Source organism: Ambystoma mexicanum, chromosome 8, assembly GCF_040938575.1.
Source record: "Ambystoma mexicanum isolate Mex_15411 chromosome 8, UKY_AmexF1_1, whole genome shotgun sequence".
Taxonomy (NCBI): Eukaryota; Metazoa; Chordata; class Amphibia; order Caudata; family Ambystomatidae; genus Ambystoma; species Ambystoma mexicanum.
Window position 1 is genome coordinate 647,771,058 of NC_090929.1, and position 26,673 is coordinate 647,797,730.

The following is a 26,673-nucleotide window of genomic DNA, read 5'->3' on the forward strand; positions in this document are numbered from 1 at the left end:
CCAAGTCGACTTTGTTTTTGTGAGTTCTCTCAGTGGGGGTGCAATGGTGGCCAGGTCGGGGATAAATCACCCACAGTACATCACCATACCGTGGTAGCTCTGGACCTCTGTGGCTGTGGTCGGGGCTTGTGCATTCTTAATGTCCTCTACTTCGCCTGGGTCTGCTGACACCCCTTTTTCGTTGAAGACGCAGCCAAAAAAGCGTGAGACCTGAATCTTCTTGTCGCTGTAGGGTGGCAGCTAGCTGGCTGTTGTGTTTTTTTTTCGGTCGTGCCATAGACCAGGATGTCATCGCTGACTTTTTTTTTTTTATTTTTTTTTTTTTTATATAGCACTTCAAACCCTCAGGTATCTGAGCGCTGCTTATTATTACCCACGGTGCGTGGTGCTCATTTATCGACCTCGGAAGGATGAAAGGCTGAGTTTGGCCCTGCCGGGATTCGAACCTGCGTTAGCAAGCTCTGCACAGATGTCAAAGTGAGCGCTCTACTCGCTGTGCCACTTGACCGGATATTCGTGACTCCTGGCAGATCTTGGAGTACCTTGCGTATCTCGTGGTGGAAAACTTCGGCAGCTGACGATATGCCGAAATTGAAGTGGCGGTATCTCCTCAGCCCCAGATGTGAGGAAAATGTGATGTAGCACAATTCTTTCGCCAGGCAAATTTGATAGTAGCCTGATCGTAGGCCTAACTTGCTAAAGATGGTGGCGCCGATCAGGTCCACGATCATCTCAATCATAGGTGTTCTGCGACTTTCTCTCCCTATTGCCACATTCGGCAGGCGCATGTCGATGCATATGCGCACCACCTGCGGTTGTTTGGGCTTTGCTGTTACCACCATCGGCGATACCCAGGGGGTAGGGCCAGTGTTCTTTTCAATGATCCGGAGGTCCTCAGGTTTGCTTACTTCCCCTTCGACCACTGCCCTCATGTGGAAAGGGACTCTCCGATGTCGTACTGCTCGTGGCTCTATCGTGGGGTCAATGTGGAGCTTTACTGATCTTCCTTTTAGGCATCCAATGCCGTCAAACAGTTTCCACTGTTTTGCTAGCAGGTGATCTATTTCCTTGGACTGGATTGCAAAGTTCAACTGTATGAGTTCTAGTCGCTCTGCCGTTGGGCAGCTGAGCAGGATCTCGATTCCTGCGTCCATGACATAGATGAGAGTTTTGCAGCTCTTCCCGTGGTGTGCAAGGGCAGTCTTGAAGTAGCCTACAACAGGGAGGGGCTTTAGCAGCACGGGTCTCCGCCGCAGAGAGGGGCCTTGGCTCGTGCTTTTCACACCTGGTGGTCGGCATGACATTTACCGTGGACCCTGTGTCGATCATCATCATGGGGATGTCTCCCACTGCCACGGTGCAGCTGCGGCGTGATTTGCTGTTGCTGGTTTTCTTGCGGTGTGTTGGTTTGACTGCTATCATGTGGACCCTTTCCCACTGGGGGTTGTGGTGCCTGCTGGCGTGACTTGGGGACCGTTCCCTGTTTTATTGATTGTCGTTGCTGCCATCACTGTCAGTGTCTTCTCCCTTGATTGCCCGGGCCCGTCCTTTCCTGGTTTCTCTGGATTTTCCTGGGTTGACGCCACGGTTGGCGGTCATGCTGTCTTGACTGGCCTAGCTGTGTGTTATGGTGTTGCATCGTCCTAGTCCAGGGTGTTCCTCCGCGGCGGGTGATCTTTGGCTTTTTGAGAGTTCAGGCACAACGATGCGTAATAGTTTACTTACCCACACTTGTAGCAGGTCGTGCCGTATGTGGGGCAGGGTTCCCCTCTGTGTTGCTGTCCGCCACACGATTGGCAGTTCTTCGTCCAGTTGGCGGATTGCCCTTGTTGTGGTCTGCGTTGCTGCAGGGCTTTGACCGTGGTCATGCTAGTGCGTGGCGTTTCGGTGTCCAATGGCAGGCGGCTGATTAGTTGCTCCATCTCCAACACATGTTCGTCAGATCTTTCTCGCAGTCCCCCATGGACAGGATGGTGTCCAGCGGGAGATTTGTCTCAGATAGGATGGATCTCCTGAGTTTGTCTGACGATAGGCCGTGTATTACCTGTTGCCTCACTGCAAATTCTTCATCCGGAAGTCCCAACTGATGGCAGTCGGCTGTGAAAATCGTCGATGCCTTCTTGTGGTCGTTGTCTGGCTAATTTTGAATCTTTCGCAGTCAGGGCTGACTTTGGGCTTGAACTTCCCCATGAGGATGTCTTTCAAAGTCTCGCTGTCATCCTGCGTGCCACGGTTTGGGAGAATGTTGAACAGCCGCAGGGACATGGTGCCTAGGTCGAGCATGAGGTAGGTTATTTTCTTCTCTTCGCTGGTGATGTCGCATGATTTGATGTTCACCTCGAACTGTTGGATCCACAGCTCCCAGCGGAGCCTTGTCCGAGGTCTGAAGAGTTAAAAGGCTGCATGAAGGGCCCTTACGTGGTGTCCAGCCATGTGCTGGTGTCTGGATTCTGGCCCTGTTGCCTCTGTGGCGTCACTGCGAGGTCGTCTGCCATGTTGGGAGATGGGCAGGGTATATCTGGTGTGTGTCCCTGTCAGCGCGCCTGTGGGTCCCTGGAGCTTGCCTCGCTGCTTCGTCGGCTTGGGGGTCCCCTGCCCCCATGGTTCTGGCTGTGAATTAGCGCTTTCCCCAAGTGTCTAGGTGAAAGCAGGAGCCCCGTTGGTGGGGACGCTGGCGGGGCTTGGTCCTGGGTGGCGACAGCCTTTTACTGGTGCACCAGTGTTCTTCTCTAGGGCTCTTGTGGCTACTCCGGTCCCGGATGTCTACTTCGTGACACGTGGAATGTGTGCAGCTGGGCCGTGATGGGCTGGGGCCTCCATGTATGAGCACACCACTCAGGCGTTGTCCTTTGCGCTGTAAGCCTCCTTAAGTTGACGCCATGAATGTGGCTGCACATGTGTTTTCACGATTGTGTTCTTTGCATGTGCTGGGCTTTCCCGCGGGGTTCGGGTACCTCCGCATGTGATGGGATTAGTGTCAGGGAGGTATATTCCCGTGTTGATCCCCTTTTGCTGCGCGGCACTGGTGGCGCACCTACTTCATTCTTTTCATCCTTTCCCGTTGTACCGACGCCCAGGCAACCAGTTGGGAAAGGCACAATATGAAACTGCAGGCTCTGGGGGGTGCCTGGGGCGTGGTGTTGAGCCGTGACGCCTCGTCTCACCGGCTGCTGGAGTATGCCTAGGGGCGTTGTGTTGTTGCTGTCCCGGCACCACTGTGTGTGGGCACGACACGCGTCAGTGGGTCCTGGGGCGCAGAGTGGATCAGGCTTGATACGCTGTCGTGGGGCTGTGACAGATGGGTGTCCGTCCCCCACCTTGTCTCCAGTGTGGTGTCTGGCTCGCCGGGAGTGGGCTGTGCCCGGTGAGGCTGACAGAGCACAGTGGCCTCTTACATGCAATAAATGCCTAGACACGCTTGGTATGTTCTCCGAGTGGGAACTGGCCGCCGCCGGATTTTCGTTCACCTTTTATTTACTTGTCCACATGACATGCATCACGTGGACATCGCAAAAGGCATGGCACTCAGGTTGGCGCTATGTTTTTAACAGGCTAGCACACTTGTTGGCAGTATTTGTAGACATGGCATGGTGTTTTGACACCCAATTTACCCTTCTATGCATGTATGACATCTGGTTATGGTGTGCACTCGGTGCCTTTCACAAACTTACCCATCGTGTCAGGCATGTAAGCAGTGCCGGAAATTTAACAAATTTACTGGGAGAACACTCTCCTCCTTGGAGGCGTGGGGCAGAGTGGAGGAGGGAGCGTTGCCAAGGCGGTGTGGGCCCAGGTCACACAACAGTATCTCTTCATAGACCCAAATCCTGGACATTTGCATAAAAGCAAAGAGCATTATGTGAACATAAGAATGTCCACAATTTTTAATTTGAAACAGGTCAGTGATTCAGTAAGAAACACTTGAGCGAATAATGGAAGTTGGACTCTGCCGTTTTGATTGGCCACAATGCTCATCCTAACAAAAACATGTCTGGACATTCTAGGACATATATAACAGTTTGGAGAACTGCAAGTCTTGTTCTAGCCCATTTTTTCATGAGATGCTTGCTGTACATTTTCATGAGATACCCCCTGTACAACAATGTAATTTCCTTCCATACATATACAGTCACAAAATGTCTCATTCTGGCCATTCGGTGGTACGCCAGTGCCACATACAAGCAAAACTATTAGCTCAGCAGTACAGATAGGCGGGAGATGGATTTGAGGAGGGCACAAGCCTACGGATGTGGTTTGAATGCCCAAACCGTTTAAATCGCCAACATTTTCATCCCCATTGGCCATGCCCAAAACACCCTCCTCCTGAAGTAGCTCTAACTGCAGCTGTAAATCAGCTCCTAGTATAATAAAAACGTCTTACCCAAGGGTGCCTTCAGCCGCCCCCCGATTGATGAGCAAGGTTTACCTAAACCTGGTTTAAACTTCAAACATTCAATGCAGCACACTGCTAGATGTTTAATGCTATAGTGATATAGTGATGCCCATGCATGGTGTAGCTGTGTTATTGTCGGTATTACCCAAATTGATAGTTTACAAACGATCGTATGGTAAATCTGGCCAAAATTCGGCCAGTACCATTCAAACATTTGATCAGTTTGGGTAATCACTACCAAACATGGAGAGCAGGGGTGCTGTAGTGATGGCTTTTCTTCCGGCGGTTTGGAGGCAGGGGACGCGAAGAAAAAAAAAAAAAAGAAAAGGGGACCCTGCGGCATCGGAACCAATCCACGTAGGAGGGACAAATACGACAGTGCAGGTTTAGAAGATGAGCGGACCGCGAAAAGGTAATTTTGGTATATTTGGCAGTGGCAAAACTGGTTTTGCAGCTGAATTGACCACTATCAATTCGGCAACGAACATTTGCGCCATGGCCAAACCGTATACAACCTTATTGTCCATGGGCGAGTGCCATTTGTTCAGCACAACTCACTGCATGACGGTTTGGCATCTCTCGCAAAGGTTTAATTTTTTCCTTCCTCTTTTGCTGAGAATTCCGATTTTAAGTTTACAAAAAATATGTACAGAGGTCGGCCAAAGGCAGAAGCAGCAACTTAAGAACACCAGGGTTAACGGTTTAGGAAATATTCATCATCAACACTTATCAGTGCTGGTAGCTCCTGGCAAAATTAATGTGATTACAGCGAGCACTCAGGTGTCCCTTTTAAGGTTTAGTGCTTAATTAAACCACAAAACACAGATTTCCTTTGCTCAGTGTTCCAAATGTTTAGGTATGTCTTTTTTGCATAAAACCAAATAACCACCTCTTGCTTAGAGGAAATACCTGCTAGAAAGCTGAGAAGTGGCCACTCTTGAGCCAGTCCTAGCTTCTCAACCAAAGCCCCTTTGCATTCTGTGACTTGAGTTTGGTGTCCTCAAAATACTCCCAACATGTAAAGAACTGTTGGGGGGGGGGGGGGGGAGTCAGGGTGTCACAGAGCCACCAACCCAGACCTATTCCATTCGCTTTCTTTATTCCCCTTGAACATGGGCTGCCAGGAAGAGGTCCCAGCTCTTCGGCCCAATGTTTGCAGTGGCATTTCATTGGTCTTAGCTTGGCCCAAATCCGTCACCTGGGTCCCTTGGAAGTTTTAGTCCTAAAGTTCATCTTGCCTGCAGACTTGATGCATCATATGTTTTGTGACTCCCCGCCATACGTCTATTTTTGGGAGACAGGTATTTTACTGGATGCTCTGTATATTACCGGTCTCTTTAAAATGTTCATACAACACTGGATTAAATCCTGGACTCTTTGGCTTCCTTTATCTTCTCTTCCCACTCCTACATCTCCTATCTTTTTTTCTTATACACAAGCAACACATATATATTGGAATTTGTTGTCCTTGAACTTCGCAATCAACTTCTCGAGTTTTATAAAGAATCGGTTTATCCTAGCGGTGACCCAATCATGCCGTCACTACACCCCAAGCACATGTGGCGTGCTGCAAGCACCCAGACTATACATTTAAAATATGTTCATCTCTCCACTCACAATCCCTCCCCCCATCTCAGTTCAAACTCCTTTTCATTCTTCCTAGCCTTGTTTCTATTCCTTGTCCATCTCGACAACCATATTTCATTTTCCTCCACCAGACTAGTGTCAGGCGATCCCTGGGTGGCGACGCAATACATCGTAAAACCTAGGACAACGATAGGCGCATTGAAACCACTATGGCAGTGATTCGGCACAGTATAGAAGCTCAATAATTAATTTGAAAAGCTGTTTTTGCCTGACTAATACAGTGCCATTTATTTCTTTATTTCATACAAATCCTTCACTGCGACAGATTCCATGAGGTCCTTGTTGCGTTGCGAGGCATCTAGAGCCTGTAAACATCTTAGAATCCCACTGGCATGAAGTCATCACCGCAGGATGGACAGAGGGTGGAACGTTCGGGGGATTCAGAGTTGGGTGTTGGACCTGGAGAACAGGAATGTCCTCAGCTGGTGGCCTCAGGGTTGTTTCCAATGAAGCTTTCCGACTTCCCTTTTTCTGGATTACTTCAGTCCTTCTGGGTTTTAATAGAGTGTAACCTGTTGATACAGTTAATCACCTTTCAAGGAATAGAAGATTCTATTGCATTCTGGGACTTGCAATTTCGTTGTCCTCACTATACTTAGTACGGGCCTACAGGGGGGTTAAAACATCTGCCGTAGAGGTCGGTCTGTACACAGAGCTCCTACCTTCAATTGGGTATCATGCATACAACAGGATAACATTGAAGTTGGTTGGTTTGAATATTAGTGGCACATGCTCCGATGGTGGTTTGGCGCAGTATAGAAGCATATTAACAAAACAGAACATAGCACAGAAAATTGGAATGTATAAAATCCACCTCTGTGGTGGAGTGTACAGGTTGCCCGATTTTTCACTGTATGGGGCTGCTTTTTGGGTGCTATATTATGTGTATCCTACATCAGTTTCTGGTACTCAATGTTCATTTAAACAAGCACCGACAGCACCAACAATGTTGGCTCCTCCATAGGCATTTACCGGCCTCTTATTCTCCCCAGTATTTGTGTCAGCTATTGCCATTTTATGGCCAAGTAGTACCATTATTGCAGTTCCTGGCAAATGCAGATCCCATGCCTTTAAACCAAAAATGGTTGGCTTTGGTCAATGCTTGTTTAGTTAGCTCTCACAACGTAGGAGAAGTATCGTATTAGTAACTGTATTGAAGCCTCCAAGATTGCACCATACTGTCGGGGAAATGTCCCTGTAACGACACTGGTGCCCGTCACTGATGGCGGCTGCCACGATCACAGCACATGGCACCCAAAGACGATGTCCTAGACACAGTGTGCTCTGCAGTCTAGTTGTTCTCCCAACGCTCTCCGAGCTACTTCTTCCGGCTCCGTAAATTCTGTGTCACACCCGAGCCGCAGAGAGGCATGGGGGCTTTTGTACCCTTATGTGTATGAGTATTAATTTTGGTAATCAGTGCATGATAGGGCACTGCAGGATAGATTTAATACAGGCATCATCCTCGGGTCCTCGTAGGACCTTGCCCCTACTCTGATCATCCTCCCGTTACGCTTTCGTTTAACCTTACAAGACCTTTTCTATAAAAGGCCTCCATGGCATTTTAAACCAATGGCACTTTCAAATGTTGCTTTCAAGAGTGGAGTTAAGAAAACGTGTGCTCGGTTTCTCACATGCCCACTTTAAGGGAAGCACCAAAACCATTTATCAGAGGAGAGTGAATTTGATGGAATCAAAGGAGGGAGTATCAGAACCATTAGTCACAGGGGCGGCTCTTGCATTATGGCCGATGGGGTGCTGACCCCTCTATCCATTACAGATGAGCCACGGGCAGCCCAATGTATTAAAAAGGAGTGCTCCTGGGTCAGCATGGGTGGACTACCCCAACTGAACATGTCCAATGAGCCTTGCAAGGCTGGAGGATTTTGCTTACCCAGCCTACAGGGACCATTGGCCAGAATGGCTTGTGTGCTTCATTCTGTAAAATTAGCAGGGGCATTGAGCTGTTAATGTTCTGCACCCACACCAGGAATGAGGTCTCAGAGAAGTGTTTGAATGAAATCTACCCCCAGTGTCTGCCTGAAGGGTGGGGCGGCCCGGTCTTTCGGAGCAGCTGCAGTAGGAACGGCGAGCAGAAGCCCAGCCAGGCCTCGAGATAAGATTCGTACCAGGACTTTTTATGCATGAAAATCTTGTAAATACAACAGCTTTATTATTTTCCTGTGTACATTTACGCACACGTTTAGAGCAGAGGGGAGTGCAACGGTCCGGTTACTTGATAGAAACCAGTACGCTCCTTTTGATTTTTATCTACATGAATGTAATTGCAAGCCATGACGAAAAGCCTCTGAAACAGAATGTATTTCTCTGAAGCCTTTCAAATAAAGAAACTGCACATTGGAATTAAAGGAATGGTTTCTTTCCGTTCAGCTTCTGCTGTGTTGGTGTTGTTTGTAGATGTTCATGGAGCAAACAGAAGCACTGTGCATATTTATTTTCCTAGCATTTTAGGATTTTAGAATAAAATGGAAAACTAAGTTGCAATTGAGAATTAATCTTTTGAAATAAATTATGCTTCCCCCCCCCAGTGAAAGCAAACCAGTATTGCACAATTGTATTTTTCAGAGTTCCTGTGTTGTGTGCAGAATCATGCAGAGGCAGATAATTTTTACACTTATTTAATTTACACTCTAATTATAAAAACTGTGTAACATGAGGAGTGAGCACGGTCGAGTTTACATCCACTCAACCTTCCACTCAATGGGGTATGTTACTATAAATGGTCAGTGACAGCAAAGTCTTTGCTCAAAGTTGAATTATTGTCATTACACCAAACACAGGTGTTCTAGCCTCTCAAACCTTCAAGAATCCTGACTCTCCAGGAAGTGAAAGCACTGTTCAAAAACAAACAAATGACAGTTACATTTGTAATTGAAATAGAAACTCAGCAAAACTTGTCCCTGTGAACATCCAGATAGGTATTTAACCTTACATAGCGCTACATACATGGTTCGTCCAACATCTAGGTACTGGGGTTATTATACCTCAGTCGATACTCAGTTTACCGACCTCTGAAGGATGTTGGCCAATGAGATCGCTCAGCCGGTTGAGGGCTCGTTGCTGCAATGTGTGCGTGATCTGTAGGTTGCAGGTTCGAATCCCGGCAAGGCCAACTCAGCCTTTCATCCTTTTGAGGTGGATAAAGGAGTACCAACTTCGGTTTGGTGAGAATTGTGATAAATACGTTGTATGTACCAGGCTTTGCCAAAAGAGCTATATAAATAACCATTCGACCATGAGATGAGATATATTATATATGATGTGGCATTTATGATGCGCCTGTACACAGGCGTTCCTAGGCACGACAAGACAAGGAGGAGGAAACAAGGGAGGTCAAAATAACGATCTTACTAGGCCTTGTGTCATTCAGATCGCACAAGTGCGGAGCAGAGGGAAGGGGATTTAACTCACAAGTGCAGCCAGCGGGTGGCTCATTACTGCAGAGAGAAAGGACTGTAAGAATGCAGATACAGGCCCTTATGTGCTGGGAAGCACAGAGGCAGTACAAGGGCAACTGGACATGCAGGAGCCTGGGCCCAGGTTCAGAGGGTGACCAGGTGACCAGTGCGCGGAACAGTCTGGTGCATCAGCAGTGAAGAGGAAGAGAAAAAAGGGAAGCGAAAAGGAAGCTCTTGAGTTGCTTCCGGGAACTGGATGTGGTTCTGCTCAAGTTTGAGAGGGGCAGGGAGGCTGTTCCAGAGGAAATGTTGGGATGAAAATGAGCCTATCCCACCCCCCTAGGCACTTCCAAGTCAGACGAACCCCATACGATGGAATATAACCAACAAGTGGGGAGTAGCTTCCACCCAAAGGATGCATACACCGGTCCAGTAACGTATAGATCCAGATGAATAGCACCAGCCATATCCCTACCCCACAACTCCATTTTGGAGTAGGCCCAGAGCAGAAACACTGAGGGCTGCAGCGCTGGCATCCAGAGTTCGCACCGAGGTGCCAAGCCATCAGCATACCAGGCCAGCTCCGCACGAGCCCTGTTCCCACGGAAGTCCATTTCCCTTTTGTCCATCCAGTGTTGCAAATCTCTAGTATCACATTCAGGAATGTGCCCTGCTCCGAGCGTGAGACAGTACCAGGCCCTGCACTGCGTTCATCCATCTCCACTAACTGCCAGTGGGGCCTCCGACCCCCACCTAGCCAGGCCGGAGCCAGCCACACTTCACCGACCAGACCCCAAAGCCCTAACCTGGCCACCACAGATCTAAAAGCTCACGCAACTGTATATCTCTCCAATAGCAACACATGTCTCCTGTAACATGAGGTACCAGGAACGGTAAATCATAGATCAATTCCCCGGGGGAGAACTTGGCGGGGGCGGGGGGCGAGGGGAAGCTGCGATATTAATGAATTGAAGCCCTGAATGCAGGGGTCAAGATAACTATTTTATCCTCCTTTCTCTCCGGCACCCCTTTCCTATGATATTCATGTGCCTGCCATAGTGAATGAATAACTATTGCTGCTGTTTAGCTTAGATAGAGTGTTTCTAATGTTCGCAAGGATGAGCCCAGCTGACCCACGTGTAACAGGATTAACTGGGAAGACGCACCTAATTAGCGCCTGGCATCCCCTATGGAGCAGGCCCAAGTATATGTCTGTACCAATCAGCCATGTGGATTTCGAATTTATATGATGATGTCACTGGTGATGCTTTTGGCCTTCTTAATATGGTGCCCGTGTAATTCTTGGCAGAGTGTTCTCAGGCAGCAGAGTTCTTTGCTAACACTCATATTATGTAAGAGTAAAACTTTGTTATCCTTGTAAAGCTATCTTTTGGCCTTATTCCCTAGTGGGTTGTATTTACTCTGGAGTGTGCGTTCAGAGGTCTATGCCTTTAGGAGGCCCCAGCCAAGGAGATAGATCTGCCCCAACTCTCCGCTTGGAGGTGGATGATTAGAGAGCTCGAGAAAGAAGATATGTTGGAAGAGAAAATTGGAGGTAGAGCGGTCCCAGGCCCCAGAAAGTCCTGTGGGCAATGCAGAGGGTCTTGGGCTTAACCCTTGCAGCCACGGGGAGCCAGTGAAAATATTTCAGAGCTGGAGAGATACGATTCCTGGGCTTGAGGCCAAGGACAAGTCTTGCAGTCTGTCATGATTCCTGCCCCTCATGTCCCCAACCCTCCAAGATGTCAGGCTGGAGCCAGGCCACGATCACCTACATGGCCCTCAAGGGCCTCTCCATCCCTCCAAAGACCCACTTGGAGTCAGACTTGGCGCTTGTGGCACCAGACTCACTCACTCCCATAGGATAACATTGGGGATTGGACTTGTAGTGCATTGATGGGGACAAGATGGATGCCCCCACATATTTCGGTTCCCTGAACTGCATGTGCAGCCTAGACTTTTGGGTGTGGTTCAGCCCAGAGACACCTGGGATACCCAGAGACTATTTAAGCCACGCCCAGGCTGAGAAATATGCTTTGTGTTTTCTGCACCTGCAGCGTGACACTCACCGTGTTCGGATCGGTCTCCAGTAGGGCTGCATCTTTCTTCTGCGCTCAGCTGCTGCAAGAACAAGAACACCGTTAGGAACAGCCTTACCTTGCGGCGCTTCTGCCGATCATTCATCGCTCCTTCTGTTCTGCGGGCATCTTCGGCGGTGTCATTCCCATCCCGGCACGCCGCTTCTTAAGGAAAAGGGAAAAGAACAGAAAAAAGGCATTAGTAAGCATTCAGCAAATCTTCGCTTATTTTTAAAGACTGTACGAGCTTCAAACGCTTACCTGAATCCCAGCCGCTCTGGGGGAACTCTGTCTCCGGAACTTCTCATCCATCTGCAAGAGGGAAAAGACACTCCAGGTTAGCGTGGAAACATCTAGAGGCGCCGCATACCGCGCTTACTCACCGCATTTCTTCTTCATAACCGGCATCCACGCTGAAAACGTCACGGCACCTAAAAGACACAGAAAAAGAACTCCGTTCAATACAAATACGAAAAGGTTGCATCGCGCTCTCACTCACCTTCAGAGCTACTCATCTCAGCAGCACGTCGCCATCCCCGGATGCCAGCCATCATCTAAGGAAGGAAAGGAACAAAGTTAGAGAACTGTTCAAAAGACTCATACTTACCTGTCGGACTCTTGCCAGTGAAGTAACTAGGCAGCAACGAGCCTGCATCAATCAACGCGCCCCTGCGCTGAAAGCAGGACGGAGAGCACACTTTCCAAGAAAACAAGGTGAGCTGTGGATCAAATGGAAGGGTTGGACCCCGGGTAAGAAGGGATTAAAGCACACAGAGACAATAGGGAGTTAAACTCTACCAATTCTGTGTTTCAGGCCCAGTCTCCAGTCGAGTAGACTCCAGGAAAGGGTTCGAGGACTTAAGAGGTCAGAACAGGCTGAGTGACGTGCCCGTGGGTACCAGGTGAGCGTTACACAGTCCAAGGGATAAGTTGTAATGGTCGAAGAATAGAGGCAGGAAGATTTAGAAAGAGGCTGTTGCAATAGTCCAGAGCTCTGGGGAGAAAGTGAGAAAAGGAAGAATACCTCTGAAGAGGTTCAGCGACATCAGAGAGAAGGAGATGGTGTAGTCGAAGATGACAACAAGGTTCTTAGCCTCACAGGAAGAGAAAGAAAGAGAAAGAGAAAGAGAAAGAGAAAGAGAAAGAGAAAGAGAAAGAGAGGAAGAGAAAGAGAGGAAGAGAAAGAGAAAGAGAGAAAGAAAAAGAAACAGAGAGAAAGAGAAAAAGAGAAAGAAAGAGAAAGAGAAAGAGAAAGAGAAAGAATATCTCGGTTTTACTGGCCTTAAGGCAGAGATCATTGGCAGCACACCATTCCTGAATTGCGGCCAGACAGTCTGCTATGAGTGAAAAAGCAGAGGTGGCTGAGGGGAGCCTGAAAGAGAGCTGTGTCTCATCCGCACAGAATTGATAATTGGAGCAGAAAGTAGCAATGCAGTGGGCAAGAGGTGCCAGGTAATGGTTGAAGAACCCAGGAGAGAGGTTAGACCCCTGGGGAACACCACAAGTAGAGAGAGAGAGGAGAGGAAAGACCCCAGTTGGACCAGAGACGTTTGTTCGGTGTGAAAGGAGGTCAACCAAGCCAGGGCCTGATCAGTAATACCAAGGTTGTCCCGGAGACGATTGAGCAGGATGGCACGGTTGACTGTGTCAAAAGCAGAGGATAGATCAAGGAGAATGAGGTCAGAAGGGAGATTAGAGTCAGGATTGGAGAGCAGGTCTTCACGGGTATTTAACAGAGCAGTTTCTGTGCTTCTGGCAGCTCTGAAGCCAGACTGGCAGTCATGGAGGCAACCAACAGATTCAGTATGTAGATTAAGCTGGGTGATGGCCAGCTTTTCCAAGAGTTTGCCCAGGAAATGAGTGATATAAAGAATTTAGCACTGAGTCCTTGCCTCTCTCTGTACTGTTGTATCATAACATTAGGTAGTCATAGCTCCAGGAAATGAGGACTTTCATTAAACATCAAAAGACAATTCTGCTATCGAACCTCAAAACGCACAATACAAGTTTGCTTTACTATGTAATTGGTTAGGTTTTTGTGTTTTCAACATTTCAATATATACAGGTGAGACATAATGAAAGGTGTATTCTGTCCCAAAGGAGAAAACTGCCGGATGGTCATGATTTTCATACCGTTTTTGCATATGTCTGCTGGATGTCACATACATTTTACTATCTTGCAAAGTAGAAAAGTCATTTTTACTCTCTTGAAATCACATTTACTCTCAAAGTTTAGGAATGGGGAGTACACTACTCCCACCTCACAATCTTATCTGGAGCACTGAGTCTAGCGCTTAGGCAACAAGCAATGCAAGCAAGCAAATGTAAGTTTTGAAAAATGATGCGTTTCTGCATGTACGAGTGTATGTATACATGCAAGGTGATGTATGTGTATGAATGTATGCATTGTGTGTGTGTAGTGTGTATGCATGTGGGTCCTGATCAGTGGAGGGGCAAAATAAGGTGCCTATTAACACAGCCAATGCACACATTTTCTCACAGTGGTCTAGACTTTTTTTACTGCCATTATGGACAAATCCTACAAGGTGTGCTCTTACATTGAGGCAGTTGGGGCGTAGAGGGGAGTCTACCTTTGTGCAGCAAGTATGCATATGTGTTCTTACAGTATCATTACTGGGCAAAGCAAATATGACTATTTCCTTACATGGGAAACTGGCAAATCCTGGTGCAGCCAGCTGGGATAGATTTACGCACAGCCTGCATGAAGAGGTTGGTTGTTACACTGGCAGAATACTGGCATATACTGTCGGCAAAGGCACCACGATCATTCATTGAAAAATGTTGGAGACATGGCAGCTATTGGTTTTTTCATGTCCTACCCTACAAAACCAGTTATCTGGATTTTGCCAATTGTTTTGTCACAAAAAGTTTTGAAAATACATCATTTTAACGTGTTACTTTAATGAACATTCTCATGTGAAGAAGCCCTCAAGAATCTCCCTTAGTCGGTTGGGGCTCCCTCACTGTGTTACTGCTCGCATTCATTAGGAAAGGTTTACATCCTCCTATTACAAATGTCACCAGCCACCGCTAATGATCCTCAAGGGCTCCTTATGAATGACTTTGCTGGGTCAAATGATAGAACCCTACTAGAAACCATGAAATTAAAACTCTACGAATTCCGCTCTGCAGTGTACAAAAATTACGTTTCAGGCTGAGCCAGCTATGGCAAGAAAGTATGGCGAAGGTGGCAGGCCCGCGAGTTCTGGTGTGGTTGCGTTTAAGGTATAAAGTGACTTACTCTCCTGTATCCACTTCCCCTTCGTCGAATCCAGGAGGGCCCAACCAGAGTCGCCAAATCTGGGCATGAATGACAGATCCGCACAACGAACTAAAGGCTGTTGCCAGTCCCTGGAGCTGTACTAGTTCCAGGTGAGGTGGCAGGACTGTGCACTGATCAGGAAGGAGGTAGGGGGCTGTGTGGGTCGTAGGGGTGCTGTGTGGGTCTGGGAGAGGGCGCCAGTCCTTTAGGAAGGGGGCAGTGCTAGAGACAGATTTGGGTAGGGAGGTATGGGGGCTAGGGAGCATAGCCCACATTGAGAGAGTGGAACAGGAAGGGAGGAACGACTGGCCAGAGATGTATGGAGTTTTGGGGGCAGTACCCATTTAAAGAGCGAGGGGGAAGAAGAGCTGAATCGTTAAACTCAATTCGTAGAGGGGTCCCAAGAGACAGGCTCAGCAGAAGAGATTTTATGGGTAGGTTTTTTGGTGGGAGGGCTCCTTCATAGGAAGCACTAGGATCCGGATAAAGTACCCCCCCTCCCCCATCAATTTTAGTGATAAGACACCGATAGCATTCATACTGATTCAGAGCCGATTAATGCATCATTCACCAAGTTCTATACTAATCTCTGCTTCAATAGAGAGGTGTATAAACGGAAGAGCTCGGCAAGCATCGGTAAATCTTGCCTCTTAGGCAAACATAGGCAGGAATCCAGAGGCTAGTTGCCTGGATACGCATTTCCAGCCGACATTATCCCAATTGTATAACAGGGACATTTTCCCAGCAACACGTGTCCATCCCATAAGTGTCCCCATTGCTTTTCCCGATTAATAGGTTTGCTATCTGGCATTGTACCCTACCTAATCCCAGAATACTCCACTTCTCTATATTTCTGCAATCTGGCCTGCGTGATTTTTCTTTGCCAAGGTGACTTTTCTGCTTTCTTAATTAGTTGGGACTGTCTGCTACGTGGTCTCCTTGCACACTTCCAATATTTCACCGGTGTTTCATAAGCTGAGACAAAAATACAAATAGCAAAGGTAGAGAAAAAAAAATATAATCAGCTACATCAACATATGACAAAATACAAATTGTATTAATCATTAAAAAACATAAAACCACAAAGCTGTTAGCATTTTTTTTTTAACTACATATATAAAGTGCAAGTGACACAAAACCCAATGGTAAAAAGTCAATTGTAACAATTAGAAGTTAGTCTTTGACTGAACTAGAGCCCAACTCCCGTTATACAGCTTCATATGACATGTACAGGAGAGGAAAACCTTTTTTGGTCAACGAAGACCCAGATACACAGACCAGATGTTCTAATAGCTGGTGTAATGCCTCAACATGTTTCAGTTCATATATTTTCAGTCAAACTTTCTTCAGAATGATTTTTTTGTTGTTCTGTTACTTTTCTTTTTTTCAATCAATAGGGCACCTTAGCATATTACAGTGCTCAAACCAACATGGTGCTGCTGAAAAACATTTACAAAAACCGTGTGAGTCTAGGTGTTCACTACAGCAAAAACAGATCCAATCTGTACAAGCGAGGAAACAGAAAAATAAATACTTCCATCACCTAGCATCAGAGTGGTAGTGGTACAAAGGAAGGCTAGAAATAATTCAGTCTTCGAACAATTCATGCATCTTTCATAATTTTTCACTATCTGTAAAAAAAATACATATAGGTTGTATCAAAAAACACTACTCACGTACCCCATAAGCTGGTGATCCTGGTCGTGGGTATTAACTGGCTCTTGAATCGACTTTGACTCACACGATTGCCTATAGAGGCAGATTTCGTGTAGGCAAAAAGGGGTACAGGAGGGTCAGACTTAGTAGTTTTTAACACTTTCCATCGTTTCAAAATGATCTTCCGAATAGTTAAACTATGATTAGTAACAGGTGTTCACGCACACTATTCTATCCTCCAAACTTTTTTTAGGTTTGCCTTCCAGAAGGGCTTGTCTATTATTGTTAAAAGCATGCTTCGCTGCCTTTTTTTATCAGTTTTTAAATTTTTTAAAGTTTGGAGGGTAGAATAGTGTGTGTGAACACCTTTACTAATCATAGGATCACCAGCTTATGGGGCTAGTCATAGTTTAGCTATTCGGAAGAACATTTCGAAACAATGGAAAGTGTTAAAAACGACTAAGTCTGACACTCCTGTACCCCTTTTTGCCTACACGAAATCTGCCTCGTGTGAGTCAGTGTCGATTCAAGAGCCAGTTAATACCCACGACCAGGATCACCAGCTTATGGGGCCTCCTCCCCGTCAAGGGCCATCACCCTTGTGGCCAATGTGTAGCCTGTAAAACCACATCTAAATCCCAAGTAGATATAGGTCGCAATATCATGTGGACTCAGAAATCCTTCTCAAACTGCAACACTGACCATGTAGTTTACATGTTTACGTGTCCTTGTGATCTCCATTACATTGGTAAAACCAATCGCAAGATAAAAATTCGGATTAATGAACACAAGAGTTGCATTAAACACAAAATATTTCAACCCTCTATGGTTAAACACTGTCGAGAAAGCACACAATTTTGAGAGTTTCAGGTGGACAGTACTGTTGGTGGTTAAAGCCGACACCCTCTTTATCCAAAATCAGAAACTCCTACAAAATGAACAACTCATTTTTCGAACTCGTAGTGACCTCAACGTGTTAAACGATGCTATTGAGGGGCACAAAGCCTGGGGTGTCCTTGACTCATTACTTCTGTGTCAATCCCACCTTTTTTGGAGGAACCTTGCTGAGTTTACAATTGATTGAGCTACTTTCAAGGGGTTTTTCGTATTGATAGTTTGTATGCATATTTTACTTTTTCCAGGCTATCCCACGGTTTACCAGTAGGGGTCGTGTCCCGGTTTATTTTGGGCCGTGGTAACGACACTAAGGAGGGACTTCTTTTGTCTCGCAGTACAACCACTTGCCAATAGTAGACTGTGCCGTGCGTTTCCCCCCGCACGGGCTGCTGGGAATTTTGTCAATTTAAGTCCCGAGCGCAGCCGACGTGCCATTCTGAAGAGATTGCAACTCGTGAACGCCTGCACTTCTGCCTTGCAGGTTGTTTCCTTCAAGGGGTGCTGCTCTTTTGTGATCCACTTGAGGCGCTTTATCTACGAGCGCGAGCAAGGGTGAGTGGCCTTTTTTTAACGCGGTACGGGAAGCGGCTTTGAAAGCACACAATTCCTTGATGTGAACTCCGTACATAGAGTTCCACAGCTCTTCCTCTGCTGTAGTATCCCACTAAATCGATCCTCTCTTATACTTTTTTCAGTGGCTCTCAGCCCTCCCGATGTGGCCCCGTTCCCCGCGGGCATACGAGTGCACGTAGCACACGCCTCCCAACACAACACCTAGTTTACTTTTCCAACACTATATAGCTGCAGTAACTTCTCACCAGTCGCCCTGTAGACTTTTCTTAATGTCTTCTCCCTCGACAGCACCCGTGATTAGCCACCCTAGATCCAGCGTAGTCTGGAGAGACACATTTTTTTGCAGTTAGTGTCTAGTGCCGAGTACTCCATTTGAATTTTGAAGGCTCTACTGTCTGTGTCCATGGGAGGGTGTTCCCTTTCCAACATTTTTCTAGTATCCTTACTGGTTTTGTTTGTTTGTTTTGCAAGATGAGTAATAAAATTTTGGCATAGGCCCTAGATGGGTCGCAGAGGCACGTGTGAACAGATGGTTTTTAGAGGCTCTTCATGAGTAGTGTTTTTTGATACAATTTATATGTATTTTTTCAAGATAGTGAAAATTATGAAAGATGCATGAATTGCTCGAAGACGGAATTATTTCTAGCCTTCCCTTGTACCACTACCACTCTGATGCTAGGTAATGGAAGTATTTATTTTTCTGTTGCCTCGCTTATACAGATTGAATCTGTTTTTGCTGTAGTGAGCACCTAGACTCACACGGTTTTTGTAAATGTTTTTCAGCAGCACCATGTTGGTTTGAGCACTGTAATATGTTAAGGTGCCCTATTGATTGAAAAAAAAGAAATGTGACGGAACAACAAAAAAATCCTCCTGAAGAAAGTTTGAATGAAAATATATGAACTGAAACATGTCGAGGCATTGCACCAGCTATCATCCGGTTTGTGTATCTGGGTCTACGTTGACCAAAAAAGTTTTGCCTATCCTGTACATGTCATATGAAGCTGTATAACAGGAGTTGCGCTACAGTTCAGTCAAAGACTAATGTCCAATTGTTACAATTGACTTGTTACCATTGAGTTTTGTGTCACTTGCACTTTATATATGTATTTAAAAAAAAACATTTTTAACATCTTAGTATTTTTATGATGTTTTTTAATGATGATTAATAAAATGTGTATTTTGTGATAATATGTTGATGTAGCTGATTAGATTTTTTTTTCTCTACCTTTGCTATTCGTATTTTTGTCTCTGTAAACCCTTCTTTGAAGGTAGAGAAGCTCCTAGGGAGTAAGCACCTTGAAGGGGTCCCCCCCCCCTTAGTATATTTTCATAAACTGAGACATACAGCCAATGGCACTCCCCTTCTCCAAGACATTTCTGGTTCTGGATGGATTGGAAACGGCAGGCATCAAGATTTTGAAACTTGTCTCCGAAGGGCACGGTTTGGAAAGGGGTGCTCTCTCTAATTGTTGTAAAAAAAAAATTCTAAAAGATATGGGAGTCCAGTTTTGGCTGTTTAAGAAACAAACAAAACGTGGTCCCCTGCTTCCCCAACTTGCTCATCAGCCCTACTGTGCAAAGCAATTTACAAACAAGTGATCCAATCCGGATGCCCCCGGATCACAAATTACAGCACAAGAAAAAGGTATTGGATATGCATATGGCAGACTATTTTGAAACCAGTGTGAACGCCTGTGTACACGGGCCAAAGTGTGTAAAGAAATACATTGTTGATATGTGATAAACTTGATTATCATTCAGGTTAATAGAAAACAAATATTTGTTAGGTTTTCATTAACACAGTAGGACCACTGTATATATTCTATGGCAACAGCTACCTCTAGCAGTGACCACAGGCAAAGCTGGCAGTCTCTACTGCGCAGGACTGCATCAAACATACATACACCTGGCCTTTTATTATACGAGATGTTTTTGTACAGGATTTCATTAATTTGTAGCAAACCGAAACATTGCCCACAAACCCCCTCCACCCCACAAAAAAAGAATGTACAGCCCAAAAAGTATATTTGGTATTTATTCCATCACAGTTACAAATGCCCCACATGTCAGGACAGAAAGGACGATGCAATTCACATGTCTTTTATCTGTAGAGTTTCAAGGGTATACTGGAATTGTTTATTTATTTTTTAGATGTACGCTCATATACAGTCTCCTGATATACAGCCTGAATTTTAAAGTGTTCTATTCAGTATGAGAGATATCTTTGGGGAGCTCCTCGGGGATCCTTTTTCTTAATGCAATTTTCATAGCGCTGCTCCAGATAGCGCTTCAATGGAAACATCGTTCTCCACCTGTAGGCCTTATATGATACAAAGTATTGAGGAAAAAAAAGTCTACTTTACGGATGCTGAGATCATGACAACACTCGACTTAAAAAGATAAATATTCTTTGGTCGAAGACATAGGGAGGGAGAAAAAAAGTGTTTTTATCATGAAGTAGTTTTATCCACACTATAGTGGATGATAATCTGGTTGGATGTTACATTTTGCATTTCTCTTTAGGCCTGAACTGCCTTTAATGGCCTGGCACTTTGCACTTTCTCTTTAGCCTTACTGTGATGCCCTATTGGACTGCAAGAATGTTGTTTTCATATAATTAATGTATGATGAGATAAGCGATTAATTTCTAATTATTATGGATTCTTTTCCTATGCTATTTTTTTTTTTTTACTTTTGCAAATAAACTGTTCACACAAAAGGAAATGGCAGCCATCAGGTCCACTAGAGCTCCCCCATGCCCTTTCCTACCGGTTAGGATTCGGACTTGCAGATTCTATGGCCCATCTGTACTCCCCTTCTACTGGCCCCCACCTTGTAAGCTGCTACCAAAGGTTTAGGTCTGGCACTGGCTTAGCCCCTGCGCCGACCACTCATATTTTTGGTTCCATGTAATGTCCCCGCAAAAATGTCGCCATTCTTTTTTGCTGAGTCATTATTACATTGATCTTGAGGGAGACACGCCTGCAACTGCTGATTTTTATTTATTTTTTTTACAAGGGGAGCAGGGGACATCCCCGCAACCAGTCCCCATATATATAATGTCGACAATGGCTTTTCCCGGCAACATTATGTATGGGGATTTGCCTGTGAGAGCAGCTAAAGCCTGGAATGCACTACCGATGACTATCAGAGCGGACATATCGTTCTGGTCTTTCCGATCCAAGGTAAAGGAATTACTCCCAGCTCAGCAGTAGACTGTAGTAGACACTCAGCACGACACCCGCCTTCTCTGCATTTTATGCTGCCTGTGTTTCACAGAGGATTCTGTAACTAATTAATGCCACATCAAGGACCAACCTGTAACCAGGTCCTTCACGCTATCCGCTACATTGTTTCACCTGCCTTTACATTGTATGTGCAACTTTCTGTAACCACTGTTGATCCTAGTGATAAAGCACCCAGTTACCCCAGGGTTTGGCTGCGCGATACAAATAAACAAGCTAAACTACCAGATACCATATTTTCCCCCTGTTCTGATGGTCTAGGATAGAAATCCATGGTGTCCTCCTCCTGACCCATGCACAGGGTTCGAAATTGCTGGGAGCTATATAGCGCCTGCTTCTAGCCCTAGAGAGCCTGGTTAGCTTGACGACCCGCCACCTACCAGGAACCACGTTTGGCTCCTAGGGACATCTGGTGCCCTACAAACATACCCGACATTTAAAGCATCATGGATTGCATACGATGGACTAAACATTCAAGTTTGCATCTCACAAAGTTTAAATTTGCTGCACACCATGCACTTGCTCCTGGTTCTCCAAGGGTAGCTTCTGCCTACTCAGAGATGCCAAGTACCCAAGAGCTAATTTTAGCTGCTGCTCATGAAATCCGGCCCATGCATGCACCCTAGTAGTTGTTCTCCATGGGTGTGGAGTAGCCATTGTGTTCCTGTACAGCATGGTGACCCCAGTTCATAACCCCATTACCCCCTCAACAAGTTCCAAAATATTCTTGATAACCTGAGCTGTAGAAACCCCTGTATTCCATAACCGCAATGTCTCCCTTGTTCTCAAAGGGGTCAAAACGCCTGATGCTTTGTCACCAACCCCGATGAGAACTCCATGGATATCCCAATAGCGCCCAGCTATTTGGAACTGGAAGCTAGAAGGCACCCTCCCTTTAATCTCCACATCACCTCAACTCCCCACCCCCATCTAGATACATCACCAGTTTGTGATTGATTGAGACTGCCAGCTTGGTGCCCAGGATCTCCCTTCCAGGTGCCTCACCTGTTTTCAATGGATTGGGACTGGCATCCGCTGTGACCCACAATCTGAGTGATCGTCTTCGCTTCACACCAGGCGCTCTTGTCTGGGAAAAGAGCCAACTTGTTGATGGGTGGTGGCGCGGCCAGCGCCATAGCTGGAAACAGGGCAGCGATCAGAAGGGAGATCATCCTTACCAGCTATGAAGAGGTCTGATACTGCAATGGAAACAGGCAAGATCAGGAAAATGCAATGGAAACGGACAAGATCAGGAAAATAAACACCCCAAATAGGCAAGGTCAGCACTATTAACACTCACGAATATCACTACAATCCAACAAGTCAGAGTCAGAACTACTAGCTCTCAACAAAAAAAAAACAAGGCCAGTATTATTAGTACCCATAAATGGCAAAGTTAGAATGGCAACCACCCCAAAATACTCAAAAATGGCACAAGGGGTACCACTAATGAAATTAAAAGCAATATTATAACCATAACACCCGCCAAAAAATGGAAGCCGAGGACACTTGTATTAAAAAAAAGAAACAAATAAAAATAAAAAAAAATAAAAAGAGTTGGAGCTCGAGAATTCTGGGCTGTTGCGCGACACACAAAAAAAAGTGTTGCTTTTAGGCCAAAGCATGGTACGTCACGCGTCAGCCCCATTGACTGGAGACCGCAAATAAGGAGGGAGTTGGGGGTCCAGGAAGTAAGGAGAGGGAGCAAGGCAACGCAGGTGAGGTGAGGACTTGAGGATGTCCGTGTGGGAGTGAAGGTGACCTGGAGAATTACCTGCGGCATCCTAAAATCCTCCTACAGTTTAACAAAGTTTAAATGAACATCCAGAACATATTTCATTCCCACCCATAATAGAATTTCCACGTCAGCTTCAAGAATACCAGATTATCGCCTAAAAAAGGCAACTCTGAAGTATTCTCAAAACTGCGTTACTTCCTCCCTACTTGAGTGTAGGCAGCCCAGAACTGTGCCATTGTCAGCACTGTAAATAGTTTGTGAAACGTACTTGTAACTTGGGCAAATCCACCACTATGCCCACCCACAAGTGTCCCCCTCCTTGTACAGCACTATGCTATTGTGTACAAATAGGCAGGTAGGACATCTTTATTTTTATTTCAGAGGGACCTATTGGTAGAACACCCATCTATGCCCAGCCCCCTCCAGATAATAGGGCTATTAAAATTGAATCACTACCTGTTTATTTTAGGTATTGATTGTTTATAATACTCCTATACAAAAGTGGTTCGAGGCGCGGCAATGAAGTCGCGGGGGGGGGGGGAGGTAGTGGAAATCAAAGCGATCCTAATAGGCCTTGCGACATTCAGATCGTGCAGTAACGAGAAGTGCAGGGGGGGTGGGAGGTGGGGAAGTGCAGGAACTAGGCGGAAGGGCCCATGAGAAGGAAAGTGCCAGGCGAGGCCAGGTGGACAGGCCCAGTGGGAAGCAGAGAGAGAACGGGCGTCCACAACTAAGTGCAAGTTAAGGGGCTGGAATGGCTCAAAGGAGTGCAGGCCAGCCAGACAAGTGTATGCGGGCGAGGGGCATGACGGAAAGTGCAGGATGAGGTTGGGAGGCAGGGGTCGGGGGAGAATAAGTGCACGGGTAGACTGGGGGGGGGGGGCTTGTGCCCTGTAAGACTCTGAAGGAACCAGGCCACCAGTCAAGGCAGGCAGGGAAATTATCAGGGGAGGGGAGGGAAGGAAGAAGAGAAAAGGAAGGTCTTGAGGAGCTTCTGGAGCTTAAGGAGATTCGGCTCAAGTCTGAGAGGGGCAGATATTCCATTCCAGGGAGAGGCACCTGCGGAGGAGAGATTGACACCCCACTCTCTGCTTGGAAAAACATCTGATTTGCAGAGTGTTAGAGCTAGTGGAGCAAAGGGCATTTAGGGGAGAGAAAATTGGATGTAGGGGGGGGCTCGGGCCCCAGAAATCATTGTGGATGATGGAGAGGGCCTTGAACTTGATTCTTGCAGCAACCAGGAGCCAATGGAGAGATTTAAGGGCTGTAGAGATGCGGTCCCTAGGCTTGAAGCCAAGGGTAAGTCTTTCAGTCCAATTCGGGATTAGATGAGGAGTGCAAAGGGAGGCATTAGGCAGATTGAGGAAGAGGCTGTTTCAGTAGTCCAGCCTGGAAAGAACCAAAGCTCTGGAGACATTGAGTTTCTGGGGGAAGGTGAGAATGCCACGGAGGAGGTGCCGCTGAAAGTGGGCCTTCTTGGCCAAGTCCGTGATGTGAGGAGAGGGAGGAGTCGAAGAGGACTCCAAGGTTTTTCGCTTTGCATGCGGGTGAGGGGGAAGGGATCCAAGGAGGGTGGCCAGTCTGACTGGCATTAAGGCAGAGATAGTTAGTGGTGCACCATTCCTGAATAGCAGACAAGTAGTCAGGAATGGGAGAGGAAGAGGAGGCGGCAAAGGAGGGGAGCTTGAACGAGAGCTACGCATCATCAGCAGAACAATGGACATTAGGAGAGAAGGTTCAGATCAAATGGGCTAGAAAGGTCAGGTAGATATTGAAGAGACAAGGCAAGAGGATTGAGCATTGGGTGACACCACAGGTGGAGAGCGAGATGGTGGAGAGAACGGGCCCAGTTGAACCTGGGAAGGTTGTTCAGAGAGGAAGGAGGGCAGCCAGTCCAGAGCTAGGTCCATGATGCCAAGAGTTTCATGGAGCCGCTTTATCAGGGTGGCATGATTGACTGTATCAAATGCAGAGGAAAGGTCAAGATGGATAACGGAAGGAGAGCTAGATCGAGATTAGTGAGCAAGTCTCCACGGGTGTGCAGGAGAGCAGTTTCCGTGCCTCTGGCTCCAAAGCCAGACTGGTAGTCATGGAGGCAACCAACAGTTTCAGTATGGTGGACAAGCTGGGAGATGGCCAGCTTCCCCAAGAGTTTGCCCACGATGGGGGTGGTGGAGATAAGGCGGTAATTTGCCAGACAGGAAGTGTCAGCAGAAGGTTTTTTGAGGAGAGGATGCAGAAGGGAGTGTTTAAGGAGGGAGGTGAAGGATCCAGTGGCAAAGGAGGTATTGCAGAAATCGGCGAAGGCTAGAGCAAGGGAGACAATGTTGTCCTTAATAGTTCTGGGCGAGCATGGGAGCACCTGTTTGGATGACACTTTCATAGAGCTGACTTGTCTAGAAACCTTATCAGGTGTTGTAGGAGAAAAAGAGGGAATAAGGTATGGGGAGAGGGGGGATGAGGGGAGCCCGTGAGAAGCAGAGGGAGAAGGATGTGGAGTAGTAGTGAGTGAGGAGAGCATGGCCTGATTTTTGGAAATGAAGTAAGAGACTAAGTAAGTGCAGAGGGCCAGGGAAGGCAGTGGAGATTGCAGTAGGGTTGGCGAGTTCCTGGCAGATTTTGAAAAGTTCAGCGCTCTAGTGGCCGCAGAGATGTGGGCTTGGAGGTAGGCCCTCTTCTTAGAGCGGATAGTGAGCCTGTATTGCCTTTGGAGCAAGCAGGCCAGTTTGTCAGAGGATGTGCTTGAAGCCTGCCACTTCCGCTCAGCCACTCTACACTTGCGCATCAGTGCGGCCAGATCAGAGTCAAACCAGGTGTTGCACTTAGAAGCAGGTTTCATGCAGATCCTCATGGCAGGGGCAAGGATGTCAAGAGTGTTGGAAACAGAGTTGAAGGTTAGTGAGGGCTGTGTCAGAGTGAGAGTCAGTGGAAGGGGTAGGTGGGGAAGTGAAGTCCAGGAGATGGGAGAAGTGAGAGGGTTGGAAATGGGGAGGTTCGAGGAGATTAGAGCACCACTGGTGTGTCTGGCAGAGTGCTTCGGACCAGTGGGAAGAATGGAGAGGGAAAGTCACAGAGGTTGCATAAAGACCAGAGGCCGCATCAAGGGAGTCAAGGTGAATATTGAAGTCTCAGGAGGATGAGAAGCTTGGAGGAGGTCAAGAGAGAAGAGGTGAGGTTGGCTCATTCAGAGAGGAAGTAGGAGACGTGACCAGGGGGCCTATAGATGGTGGTCAGGGTCAGAGCGGCCAGGGGAGACGCCAAGCCTGCAGCCAAGGCATTCAAAAGAGGAGTAGGCATGACAGTAGCAGGTACCTACTCAGGGAAGATGAGAGCCACGCTCCTCAGTGCACCCCGGTCCGGTTCGGCGTGTGTTTTGAAGCGATCTTGTAGCCCTCACGGAGGAGGGTGGCACAGCTCATGACAGAGCTGTTCGTGAACTATGTCTCAGTGAGAGCGAGGACATCTAAGTCGAGGTCCTCAAGGATGTGGCAGATTTCAGAGGAGTGTTTGATGGCAGAGCGAAAGTTGAGGGTAGCTAAGTGGAGCAGGTTGCCACTTTTGAAGGTCTTCCGAGGAAGGGCACAGAAGTGTGGTATACCAGTTGGAGATGGCAGAGGATTCAGTGGGATGACAGAAGGGGAGGCAGAAGGGGGGGCATTGGTGAGAGACTTTTTCATTCCAGTCTTAGACAGATGGGTAGGATAGGTGATAGAGAAGCGAGTAGATGGGGGAGATTGAGAG

The 26,673-nt window shown here is 46.9% G+C and overlaps 1 protein-coding gene across 2 annotated transcripts in view; it reads right to left on the reverse strand.

Moving 5' to 3' along the window:
* The window catches only part of NBL1 (NBL1, DAN family BMP antagonist), a 159,803-nt gene that overhangs the window by 101,117 nt on the left and 32,013 nt on the right, over positions 1 to 26,673 (reverse strand). For both annotated transcript variants that reach the window (XM_069610383.1, XM_069610384.1), the window contains exon 2: positions 22,200 to 22,393. In XM_069610383.1, the coding sequence (XP_069466484.1) occupies positions 22,200 to 22,366 (167 nt within the window). In that variant the 5' untranslated portion in view covers positions 22,367 to 22,393. The remainder of the gene's footprint in view (positions 1 to 22,199; positions 22,394 to 26,673) is intronic.